Below are 13,223 nucleotides of genomic sequence, written 5' to 3'. Positions count from 1 at the left end.
TCGCAAAGGGTTGGACACGACTGAGCGACTGAACTGAACCGAAGGACCAAGAACTGGGAGCACTGGGGGATCTGCCTGCCTGGTGTTAAAATTCATCGGCAAGTTGCTGAACGTCTCTGTTTCCGTTTCCTTGGGCATCAAATGGGAGCCACAGTACTCTTTACCTCGAAGGGCGGCAGTGAGGACTGAGTGGAATAACCCAGGTCAAGTGCTGAGAACAGAGCTGGCGCTCAGGACGCAGCCCCTGAGTGCTGCAGGGCCGCGGTGGCCGCGGGGAAATGGGAAATTCCTGGGAACCAGGAAACCTGGACTCTCATCCTGTCTCTGAGACACTTGTGATGTCCAGTCACTTCTCTGAACTTCAATTTCAAGTACGAAGAGGCAAGAGCTCAATGCTACTTCAAAGCAAAACAAAGCTGTCTTTGGTCCTAAGAACACAGTCAAGGATCTTGTAAGGAGGTCAGTGTCATAGCTGGGCCAGTGGTTCGAGGCCTATCTCGTAAGCTCCGTGAGGGCAGGGCTCCTGTCTGGCTTCTTCACTGTTGTTTCCCAGGGTCTGCAACGCTGGAGGACAGATGGTGGGCATTTAGTGTTTGTTGGATGGATGGAGGGATGGTTGAATGGATGGACAGAAGGAAGAATGGTCTTTCCCTAGAGCGCAAGCGTAGGCGCTAGCAAGGCGGTTTGTCTGGACGGTAGGGTTAAGCCATCGTTTTCTGCGGAGACTGAGCAGGTAGGTCGCACAGCACAGAAGAAAGCTGTCTGTCTGTGTGGCTGCGTTTCTCTGGGTGTGAGGCACGGTGGTTAGTCCTGGAATCAGCCCAGGAAATCAACATGAAGAGCTGCAGGTCTCAGAACTTCCTGGAAGGTTGACCTTTTACTGACGATGTTGGGATCTTAGTCACGGAACGATGGCCGTCTTGGCAGCAGTAGGGTGGAATTTCTTTGCACACCAACCATTTTCTTCTCCTCACCCATTAACAACCCACGAAGCCTCTGGCCTGCCTAGCTGGAAAAATAAGCCTTTCATATGTTGACGGTTAAACTGAACCTGAGCTCCCTAAACCGGGTGTACACAGTGGCGGCACTGCAGACATTGGGGACGGGATCATTCTTTGTTGGGGGGCCCCGTGGTGCCTTCTGGGAGATTTAGCCACCTCCCTGGCCTCTTTTCACCAGACGCCAGTAGCCCTCCCTGACTTGGGACAACCAGAAATGCTTCCATACTTTACCAGATGTTCTTGGGATGGGGCTGCAGGGCACAAAAACGTCCCCAGTGGAGAACCATTGGTCCAGGACCCACAGTGTGGCCAGGTGGGGCTGGGTTACTAGCAGTTGGTGGTCTTCATAAGTGACCTAGGAACTGCCCTGGTGGTCCAGTGGTTAAGAACCTGCCTTGCAATGGAGGACACGTGGGTCCAATCCCTAGTCTGGGAACTAAGATCCCGCATGCTGCAGGGCGACCGAGCCCACACACCGCAACTGGAGAGACCACGTGATGCCTCAGAGACCCTGATTGCCACAACTAAGGTGAACGCAGCCTACACAAATAAACAAATAGATAAAAGTTACCCAGTTGCTCTGGGTCATGTAGCACAGATGGTGAATGACTGTGTAATAATATATAATCCTTAGATCAACTGCTAGAATAGATAACTGTTATCTCCACTGGGAGGAAATTAGGCTCAGGAGGTTAGGTAACCAGAGGTGAAATTTCAAAATAAGTTTCAAATTCCATTTAAGGCAGTGAGTCTCATGGTGAATTATGAGCCAGAGACGTAGCTGAATCATGGTTCTCGCCCTCTGTACCCTGAATCCAAAGATAGCTTTGGCTCCGGGCGATGGGACCCAAGGAGGTGCAGCTGCAGGAGACAGAACCACCTTCACTGCAAGCCCGGCTCTGCTTTCTGACCCGGTCTTTATGACTAAATTGCAAAGCCTACCTCGCCGATGAATCAGAAAAGCCTGAGAGGTCGTCTTCGATCGTGGTGGAACGCACACATTGTCACCTGGTGGCCTGAGTCTCCATCAGGATCCTTAAGACTTGGCAAGCTTGTTATCGGTATTGAACTGATTGACGCATTCAGCCAGTAAGAACTGAGCCCCACTGCGTGTGCCAGGCCCTCTGCTGGGCGCCAGGAGGAATCCTCCCCAGGGCAGATGCTCATGGAGTGCTTACTGTGTGCCAGCCCTGAGCAGAGTGCTTTTATGATTTGTTTCAGCCCCTCAACAGCACTGGGAGGTTGATGCTGGCCCCTGGCCCCTCGTTGTGCTGACGAGGCCACGGCGGCCCAGCAAGGGAAATCAGCTGCCTGAGGTCACACCACGGGGGAGAAGGAGGGCAGGAGTTGAGCCCAGGCATCATGGTTCCAGAGTCTACTCTTATCTTCGGCCATGCGGCATGTGGGATCTTAGTTCCCCAACCCAGGATCAAACCCATGCCCCCAGCAGTGGAACCTTGGAGTCTTAACCACTGGACCCGCCAGGGAAGTTCCCCACCATGCACTCTTGACTGGTGTTCTCCTTCCAACGAGGAGATGAAATGATAGAACCCTCATCGTTACAGCTGCCTTTAAGGGGATTTGATGAGGCCAGAACTAAGAGCGAGCACCCCGAGAGGCAGGGTCCTGAGGAGCGGCCAGACAGGGCAGCATCTAAGAAGGTGGAGCTGGAGGAGGGTTTCGGAAGAGGCCCCTTGGCTCCCATGACCACTGGCCTTGAACTACGCTTGTTACCACCTGAGTGTCCTTCATTGTCCCCCCAGAACAAGCCGCAAAAGGCAGGAGTCATACCCGGAACCATCTGAGGTCAAGTCCTGCCCTGAGTCGGGGTGCATCTTAGAAGCCCCACCCCTCCAGCCATGCTCTCCCCACCAGTGTGAACACCCTGACTTGTAAGTCAGTCCAGCACCCAGTGTGGGGGCCCCGGGGGGCATGGGACTGGAGGTAGGTGTGCTTTCTTTGTATGAAAAAGAATTCACTGAGGGTGAAACTGGGTATTAATATTTCAAATGCTATATAACATATACAATTAGAAAAGTTAGGGGGAGGCCTTCCCTGGTCGTCCAGTGGCTAGGACTCCACACTCCCAATGTAGGGGGACCGGGTTCGATCCCTGATCAAGGAAACTCCTATATGCCGGATGCCACAGCTAAGACTCAGCCCAGCCAAGTAAATAAATAAATAGAAAAGAAGAGAAGAGTTGGGGGAATTCCCTGGCAGTTCAGTGGTTAGGACTCAGCACTTTCATTGCTGGGACCCAGGTTCAATCCCTGGTTGGAGAACTAAGATCCCTCGAGCCACATGGCACAACCCAAAAGAAAAAAGAAAAATTGGCCCATTGAGGGATGGCAGCGCAGTGGGCTGGGTAAGTGGTTGTATGAACGTGGCCTGAGAGTGCCCTCGGACCCTAAGGGAGCGGTGAGACAGGTCCCCAGGCTGACTCAGCAGCTCACAGCCTCACCCCAGCAGTCCTTGCTTCCTAGCATCTAAGGATCTAGGAAACATGACAATTTATCATAAAAAGGGTACTATCAGCCACCCTTTCTCAACCACAGTCCATGGGGTGGCAAAGAGTTGAACAAGACTTAAGTGACTAACACTTTCACTTTCCAGCCACCTTTATCTGAGGACTAATTTGTAGAGTCACGCTGTGGCTCAGACGGTGAAGAATCCACCTGCAGTGCAGGAGACCCATGTTTGATCCCTGGATTGGAAAGATCCCCTGGAGAAGGGAAGGGCAACCCACCCCAGTACTCTTGCCTGAAGAATCCCATGGACAGAGGAGCCTGGCGGGTTAAAATCTATGGGGTCGCAGAGTCAGACACGACTGAGCGACTGACACTTTCACACTTGACCACTTACTGCATCCTAGGTGCTGGCCAGGTCCATCACATGTGTCTTCTCATTGCATCTCAACAAAAGCCAGGTTAAAAAGATATTCTTGCCCCCATTGTACAGACGAGGAAACTGAGGCTTAGAGAGATCAAGAAACTTGTCCGAAGCCGTTCAGCTATAAAGATAATCAGATGAAAATTCAAACACCAGTCTGTGTGGCAACTGCCTGAGTTCCTTTCCTTTAGTCTTGAGGGCAGCCCCCCGCCCCCAAGGGAAGGGCTTGGCAGTGATCTCTTCCCAAATGTCTGGGATGCTGCTGCTCTCCATGGAGAGGCGAGGTCAACCCCAGGCTGGTCACCCCGGCTCCCGAACTCAGAGCCGTACTGAGTGCAGAGGCTGGTTCAGTGCCTGGCAATGGAGGTTGTACTGCTGAGGTTGTACCCCCAAGGAGGTGCATGTGGCTGTGTAGGGAAGGTGGGGCTTATCATGGTGCCTGGGGTGCACCTGGCATGTAGTGCCAGGCTTCATGGGTGCTATTCATCCTTTAATGCACAGCACAGTGTTAGACGGTGAAGTTCAAAGTGCAGTAGCTGCTCTGTTGAGATAAAGGTGAGAGAAGGAGCCCAGGGGTGTGAGTTCTAACCCTGGGTCTGTCCAAACACACTGGGTGACTTTGGACTTGTCCCTTGCTCTATCTAGGCCAGAGGGACCCGTTGGACTCCAAGGGTGGAGACTGGGGTGGGTACTGGGGCTGCCAGCAGTTGAAGGCTGGTGTTAACTCCGGCTCCACTCAGGGCAGAGTTCGTGTTCCCCTCCAAGATTTTCCAAAGAATAGACTGCCTGGGTGTTGGGTCATTTGTATGTGTGCCTGTGGCCCATATCCTAGGGCTACGTGTGGGATGGTGTGGTGGTTGTTACTCAGTTGCTAAGTCACGTCTGACTCTGCAGCCCCATGGACTGCAACACGCCAGGCTTCCCTGTCCTTCACTATCTCCTGAAGTTTACTCAGATTCATGTCCATCGAGTCGGTGATGCCATCCAGCCATCTCTTCCTCTACCACCCCCTTCCCCTTTTGCCTTCAGACTTTACCCAGCATCAGGGTCTTTTCCAAGGAGTCAGTTCTTCGCATCAGGTGGACAAAGTACTGGAGCTTCAGCTTCAGCCTCAGTCCTTCTAATGAATATTCAGGACTGATTTCCTTTAGGATGGACTGGTTTGATGTCCTTGCAGTCCAAGGGACTCTCAAGAGTCTTCTCCAACACCGCAGTTCAAAAGCATCAGTTCTTCAGTGCTTATAGCTTTCATTCTGGTCCAACTCTCACATCCACACATGACTACGTAAAAACCCTTGCCTTGACTAGACGGACCTTTGTTGGTACAGTTGTGTCTCTGCTTTTTAATATGCTGTCTATGTTTGTCATAGCTTTCCTTCCAAGGAGCAGGTGTCTCTTAATTCCATAACTGGGAGGATTAGCAGCCCCGATTGCAAGCCTGTCCGGTGGCTCCCGGCCTTTTTAGGAGCGCCGTGGATGCTGGTTTCCTCCCCTGCAGAGGTCACAGGAGGAGTCTTCATCATGTGGCTGCTTCTAGGCATGAGTGCCCCAGACCTTCTGAGATCGGGGGTTTGCTAGTTAGAACAAGTGCAGAGGCCCTGGGGCAGGAATGAGCTTGGCTTCTTGGTGGGACAAACCCTGGTGCGTGAAATAGGGATCAGTAGAAAGTGAGGTGGGAGAGGGTGGTGGGAAGCGGTCAGATGGTGTACAGCCGTGCAGACCGTGGGGGAAAACGTGGGTTTTATTCCAAGTGCATTGTGGAGTTTCAAGCTGGGGAAGAGAAGCTCCCACATTTGTGACTTTATCTTTCAAGCTGCTCTGTGGCAAGCAAAGTGTGGGGGCAAGGGTGAAAGATGAGAAAGCGGGGAGATGGCTGGTGAAGCGCTGTGGCTGTCGTGGTGGCCATGACAACAGAGATGGGGAGCTGTGCTCAGACTCAGGATATGCTTTGGAGGGGCAGCTGTCAGTATTAGCTGGTAGATTGGGTGTCAGGGGAAGGGCAACAAGAAAAATCAAGAACATTGCCCAGGCTTTTGGCCTGAGCCCCAGGTCGGGCTCTTTATTGAGATGGGATGGATTGGCCCTTGAGGAGTCAGTTAGTTGCCTGGCAAGTTGTCCTGGGTAGCCCAGGATTCCTCCGCACCTCCTCCACCACTCACCACCTGCGTGAAGTAGAGCCTCAGCTCCAAGCCCAACAGTCTGGCTGTCAAGGTCCTTGAAATGACCCTTCCACGAGGCTGACATTCCAAAATCCCTTGCCCAGGAATACCTTGGAAGGTTTTAATCACCTGGCACCTGGCACTCTATATTCCAGAACTAAATCATGGCAACCTTGACAAATGGAGTATGAATTAGTAGCTGATTATCATCGCCAGCAATTAATCACCACGGCCAAGGCTTATTAATTCCCACAGCTCGATTATGACCTACGTTCAATGATCTGTGACCCTAGGAGGGAGCAGGGAGCTCCCTTATTCTTGGAACATCAGCGGATCAATAACCCCAAGACATGATCTGCCGGCGTCCGTCTCCCAGCGCGCAGCCAGATCCGCATGCAGGGAGGCAGCTGAGGGCGGTGGGACACGTGCTGCCAGACCACAGCTCGCTCCAAGGCCCCTCGCTCCAGGGAGGACTGCAGAATTACCATGCAGCATTGCAGACGCCCAGCCGAGGAGGCCGGTTCTGCAGTGTTCATAGAGGGCTCCTCGTGGGCCCGGAGTCCTCTGCTTGAAACTTTGTGAGATGACTCTCACAACTTCTACCTGAGCGAAGGCAAATGACCCCTACCTGGGTCATGAATCGAACATTTATTCTTTATGCCGGGTGCTCTCCTAGGGACTAGCAAACACACAGAGTTTATACATATAGGCTCTATACTTCTTGGGGAGAGAAAAACAAAAGTAAGTGGACATGATGTCAGACTTGGGCAAGCTCCATGTGGAATGAAATACAAGGCAGAGGGGTTGAGGGATGTGTGTCAGTGTCAGGGGGGCCACTCTGGACAGGAGGCATTGGAACAGAGACTTGAAGGAGGAGGAGGCGCCCCACAAGATCAGGGGAACGAGCCTCCCAAGTGGTGGAAACAGCCTAAGAGCAAAGGCCCTGTAGCAGGAACATTCTAGAAGGTAAGGTCGTGGAGTGGGCCAGGGGCCTTGTAGTCAGTGTGGGATGGGATTTGGTTTTCATCACGAAAACCTCCTTAAACAGCTTTGGGATGTGAAAATTGGAATCTTTGCTAATTTGACTGCTGAAAAACGCCACCTTGCTTCTGATTCAGGGTCGTGAGTTACCCACTGCTCTGCCCCGGAAGCTGTGCTCCTGTTAAATGCACCGGCTAGGGGCCTTGAGTCTGGGACGTGTCTCGGGTTCGGGTCTCATGCATCGCACTGCGGTGAGCATCTCTGTGCTTGGGAGCTGAACTGACCCCTCCTCTTTCTCTCTCTCTCGAGGCCGCTACGATGCTCGGGCCCGCGTCCTCATCTGCCACATGGCCTCCCTCCTCCGAGCGCCCTTGGAGGAGCTTGACCTCCTGGAAGAGACCTTCCTCGAGAGCCTGAAGGAAAGCAAAGAGGAGGACTCTGAGTAAGGGACCCCTGGCCCTGGCCCCGCCTATCGGGAATAGAGGCCTCCCATTTCTCAGATAACACAGTCCGGTCTGCCCCTCCTCCCGCCTACCTGGAATCTGGGATTTCCACTCCAGTGGACTTCTGAGATGTCTACCACTTCCACCCATTAGGAGACCCTGAATGGAGAATCCCGGTGCAGCCCTGACTGGCTGTGTTACACTTTAGCAAGTCACTTTCCCTCTCTGGCCTCCACCCTCATTTATAGGAGACAGGGATTGAGTGGATGATTGCTCGAAGCCCTGAGTTTGTGACTTTAACAGCCTGTGGTCTTGACACCCCCCTGCACTTCAGTTCATATGGCACCTTGTCCGTGGGTCAGAGTGGCCTGGGTTCTGACCCCTGTTTACTTTTGACCTTGGGCAGGTCGGCCCCCCTTTCTGTAAGCCATAGTATTCTTATCTGTAGTATAGGAATGAGAATAACATCTTAAGGTTGTTGTGGGAAACAGATGCAACTGTATTATCAAGTGCTTGGCCCAGGGCTGGCACACAGCAACGGTTCCATACCAAGGAGTCCTTACCTTCCCCACATGTCCCCATGCCTGCCAAGGCTGATGGGCTTTGCTCTCACTGTATGGTCAGGTGTATGTCGAGGGAAATTTTCCTGGCAAACTTGGCCAGAGCTCAGCTCTTTGTCGAACACCCTACAGAGGATCTAATCCCAGAGTAATAGATCAGTCCCGGTCACAGCCTAACTGCATGCTCCTTGCAGCCAGGCACATCTCTCGGCCTTGAGTTTTGTTCAGCCACGAAGAGTTTCTTTGAGCAGCCAGACTGTGCCAGTTCAACCGAACTGAGAATTTAGCTTTGAAGCCAAGCTCAGAACTGCATCCACCCTCCCCCTACCCAAGTTTGTAGGGCAAAGGGAGGGGGTTGTTTCCTTGAGAAAGAAGGAAAGTTAATCTGTCGAAATAACCCCAAATAGCCTTGTTTTGACTCCCAGAGCTGTGTCAGTACAGAAAAACCTGGACCGAGCCCAGCGACCACAGTCACAAGGGCTGCCCAGCACCTTTGGGTATATTGGACGTTTGTACCACTTCAAGTATGCCTTGAAGTGAAAGAAACTCTTAAGTATTGTTTGGAAATCTGTTGTCAGAAAGAAACATATTACCCAGAGGTTCTGTTCCGAGAATACCAGTCATGCCAGATCAGGGACGGTGAAACAGAGCCCACCTCTGCCACTTACCAGCCGTGTGATCCTGGCCAAGTTACTTAACTTCTCTGAGCCTCAGTTTCCTCACATGCAAATGGGGATAATAATAGCACCCTCTTCAAAGCTTCATGTGGGGCTTAAATGAAGTTTCTATACCTAAAGTGCTTCGAGCAGGCCTTGCAGAGCTGTGTGTGTGTGTTCAGTTGCCAAGTCATGTCTGACTCTTTGTGACCCCATGGACTGTAGCCCGCCAGGCTCCTCTGTCCATAGGGGTTCTTCTGGCAAGAATATTAGAGTAGGTTGCCATGCCCTCCTCCTCCAGGGGATCTTCATGACCCAGGGACTGAACCCATGTCTCCTACGTCTCCTGCACTGGCAGGCAGGTTCTTTACCACTGGCACCACCTGGGAAGCTCTGCACAGACTTACTAGGTGATAAATATCAACATTTGCTATCGTACCAAAAGATTGATGCTTTTGAACTGTGGTGTTGGAGAAGACTCTTGGGAGTCCCTTGGACTGTAAGGAGATCAAACCAGTCAATCCTAAAGGAAATCAACCCTGAATATTCATTGGAAGGACAGATGCTGAAGCTGAAGCTCCAATATTTTGTCCACCTGATGTGAAGAGCTGACTCATTGGAAAAGACCCTGATGCTGGGAAAAATTGAAGGCAGGAGGAGAAGGGGACAACAGAGCATGAGATGGCATCTCATCTCATTGGATGGCATCACCAACTCAATGGACATGAGTTTGAGCAAGCTCTGGGAGATAGTGAAAGACAGGGAAGCCTGGCGTGCTGTAGTCTGTGGGGTTGCAAAGAGTCGGACACAACTTAGAGACCAAGCAGCAACATTGCTGTTATTTCATTGTGGGGCCATTTCCTTGGGAAAATACTCCATAGGTGTCATTTTTGAAACTAAATCTTAGGGACTTTGGTGACCTCTGGGTTCCATCTGTGGTCTGTGGAAGAATCTGGGACCCAGGGAAAGCCTAGGGACTGGTCAGCCAAGCAGCCTGGTCCCCTGACTCTGCTGCTAAGTCTTTGTGGCCCTGGGCCCTGGCTTTCCCTCTCTGGCATCAGCACCCATGTTCTCACCTGTCCAAGAAGAGGATCGAATTGCGTGTAGGTGTCTTTTAACCCTGAGGTTTTGTGTTTCTGTAAGGTGAGCTTCCTGGAACCCCGGGGTGATCCTTTGCAGCCGGGGTTCAGGGTGCAATGTCCCACCTCTGTTCTTGGGGCCTCTTTGAGCCCTGTGGCCATCTGAGCTTCCCCTCCTGGTTGGGTGACTTCACTTCCCTATGCCTTAGCTTCCTTGTCTCTAGCACAGGGATAGTGATCGTATCTCCATCATAGGACTGTCCAGAGGATTAAATTCATTCATTCTTATCAAAAGCTTGGAACAGTCCCTGGCACATAGTAAACAGCGAATGCCAGGCTGGAGGTTGATACTGAGCCCATCATAATAACATGGTCAACATCTAACCTTTACTGAGTGCTCTCTAGATGCCGGTACAAGATACTGTCTCATTGGATTTTCACCGCAGTCCCCTGAGGCTTTGGCAGAGGAAGAAACAGAAGGTCAGAGGGTGACATCACTCGCCCAGGGGTGCCCAGGTGATCGGATTCAGCTTCCTTATCCAGTCTGAACGTCACTCACTGCATCCCCTTTGGGCGTGGCTGGGAACCCCCAGTTTCCTCCTTAGTTCTGAAGAAGGCAGCAAAGATCATTCTTCTATGGGTTGTCTGAGCTTTTACTCGGAATGTGTCTCTAGACTCCCCAGAGATAAGCACCCCCTCTCTATTGACTGGAGAAAGTGATTTTAAAAAAAAGAAAGAAAAGGGTGGACTTCTCTCGTCGTCCGGTGGACAAGAATCCACATGCCAACGTAGGGGACACGGGTTCTGTCCTCAGTGTGGGAAGAGAAGACTCCACGGTGGATAAGAATCCATGTGCCACCACAGGGGACACGGGTTCTGTCCTCGGTGTGGTAAGACCCCACGTGCAGCGGAGCAGCTAAGCCCGTGTGCCTCACTGAGCCCCCTCCAGGGCCCGAGAGCTACAAGCACTGAGCCCACGGGCCGGAGCTACTGAAGCCAGTGCCCCTAGAACCTCGCACCTGGGGTCCAGAGCAGGGGAAACCACTGCAGTGAGAAGCCGTGCCCCGCATCTGGAGAGTAGCCCCCCACTCTCCAAAACTAGAGGAAGCCCGCTCGCAGCAACAAAGACCCAGCACAGTCATGAATAATTCTGGGAAAAACGAGAAGGGTGACGATGAGGACAGAAGAGGGGAAGGCACCCCCTCTCACGGGAGATAAAGCGGCCGTGAGGGAGATTTCTCTGTGGAGCCGTGAGATGAGCAGTATGGTTGTCTGCTCCTCACAAGGTAGCCATGACTTCAGCCTGGGATTTAGCCCTGATCTGCGTTTTGGCTTCAGCCTCTGATAGCTCAGCTGGTAAAGAATCCGCTGGCAGTGCGGGAGAGCTGGGATCCCCTGGCAAAGGGAAGGGCTCCCCACTCCTGTATTCTGGCCTGGAGTATCCCATGGACTGTATAGCGCATGGGGTTGCAAAGAGTCAGACACGACTGAGCAACTTTCGCTTCTGTCTTTGGGAGGCTGACCTGAAGTCCAGCTCAAGGTCACTTCCAGCATCCCAGGTCGTGAGTGTGGCCAGGAGCTCTGTGATGGCAGAGGTGGCCATGGTGCCTCAACAGCAGGCAAAGTCAGGAAGAGGAGCAAGGCTTCGTATGGATTTAGTGTCGTGCTCTGAATTCTCACTTCCCAGTATAGGAAGCCTCGCAGATATGACTCACAGCCAGTGTCTCCTCTTGTTTAAATTCAGTCCGGCAGGGACCTCCCTGGGATTTGTTCTAATATCCCGGAAGCTTCATTCTTGATGGTGAGTGGCCTGAACTCTGGCTAAATATTTTCTTTAGCCAAAATGTATGTGCCCTCTGGTTTTCATAGACGTGGACAGTGAGCGGGAGAATAGATCACTGCACTGAGATGTTCACCTCCAAATCTTTCTTTCTGAGGAACATCTTCTGAGCTGCATCCAGGTGCCAGTCCCAGAGCCAGCTACTGAGGGTGGAGGCAGGAAAGGTTTGATCTATGTCCTAAAGGCTCACCCCGGCGGTTCTCAAACTTGACATAACCAGAGAGCTTGTTACAAGTAGTTTTCTCACCCAGGAAGTCATGCTTTTAACACCTCCCCGCTGGGGCTCCTGATGTGGTTCATCCAGAGCCTAGCCTTTGAAAATCAACGGTCCAGAATTCCAGGCTAATACAGCACAGAGGGTTAGGAAGGTCTGGGGTAGGGGCAGTCAGGCAACCTTGAGGCTCAGGGTGTGCTTCCTGGAGGAGACGACTCTGGAATGGACAGTGATGTTTAGCCAGACAGAGGAAGGTGAGAAGGTTCTTGGCAGCCAAGGGGCAGCAGGAACACAGGACTGAGGCTTAGGAGGCGTGCCTGCAGGCACTTTAGTGTTTCTGGAGGGTAAAGTGTAAGTTCGGAATTAATGAACCATGAGGCTGTGAAGAAGGCAGGGGCCAGGTCACAGGGGGCCTGAGTGTCCTGCTGGAGAGGTCACCCCATCCTCAAGGCAGAGGAGGAACTGGGAGGGAGGGAGAAACAGGGGCAGACCGTCACGGTTCTTATTCTCCTGCTTGGCGTTGGTCACCTTCTGGGGCTCTATCATCATTTCCAGTCCCGAAGTGAGAAAACTGAAGGTCAGAACAATCGGGTGAGCCAGTGAGCTTGTGGCAGAGCTGGGCTGAGACCTTTCTGCTCCCAGTTTGCAGAGTGTTTCCACACTCTGCAGCGTTTGTTGAACCAGATACTACTGGTCGGTCCGCAGGGCCAGTTGCTCGTGGCCCCTGGGTGTTCCTCACATATGTTCCCCCAGCAGCTGGAATTCCTCCTCAGGCCTTGAACTCTGCTGAAAGCAGCTCATTTCCAGCCTTCCCTTTTGCCCCAAATGGTGCTAGCAGTTCAGGGCCAAAGTATATCTGCAGCCTGTGTTGAGGAAGTTATCACAACCATGGAAAGAATGATGGGAGCAATAAACACACGGAATGATTACAGTGTGCTAGTCACCTGTGTGCACTCTCGTTTCGCCGTCCCAGTACCCCTGGGAATTCAGGGCTATTATCATCCCCTCTTCATGAATGAGGAGACTCAGACAGGACAATTTATTTGTACCTAATCCCGAGGTTAGTAAGTGGCTCTGTCCACCAGGATAGGCTAGGTTTTGGTGCAGTAACAAATGACCTCCGTGTCTCAACGGCTTACAGCAAGAAAAAGGTGCGTTTCTTTCAGGTTGGCTGTGGCTTTAGTCCACTCTGTCTTGGTCCCAGGGTGACAGAGTGGTCTTGGTCAACAGTGTTGCTGGTCTCGGGGCAGAGCAGAAGGGGTCTTAGCAGGAGGTGACACAGATCCCTTCCCCCTCCTGGCCAAAGCGGGTCATGGGGCCACTCAGCTCAGCAGGGCAGAGAAGGATCATTTTTCCTTAGGGGGACCAGCTCAGGGCATAACTGGACACCTGGAGAACGCT

General features: G+C 52.3%; 1 protein-coding gene across 13 annotated transcripts in view; it reads left to right on the top strand.

Annotated features, from left to right (window-relative positions):
* The window catches only part of TMCO4 (transmembrane and coiled-coil domains 4), a 106,908-nt gene that overhangs the window by 35,116 nt on the left and 58,569 nt on the right, over positions 1-13,223 (top strand). For 9 of the 13 annotated variants that reach the window (XM_086325748.1, XM_086325751.1, XM_086325711.1 and 6 more), the window contains one exon: positions 7,340-7,472. The exons of the other annotated variants lie outside the window; for them this stretch is intronic. In XM_086325748.1, coding sequence (XP_086181874.1) covers positions 7,340-7,472 — 133 coding nt within the window. The remainder of the gene's footprint in view (positions 1-7,339; positions 7,473-13,223) is intronic. 13 annotated transcript variants of the gene reach the window in all.

This window comes from Bos grunniens, chromosome 2 (assembly GCF_055505025.1).
Source record: "Bos grunniens cultivar Pamir isolate PY7600 chromosome 2, Bosgru_T2T1.0, whole genome shotgun sequence".
Taxonomy (NCBI): Eukaryota; Metazoa; Chordata; class Mammalia; order Artiodactyla; family Bovidae; genus Bos; species Bos grunniens.
This window is presented reverse-complemented; position numbering and strand designations above follow the sequence as displayed.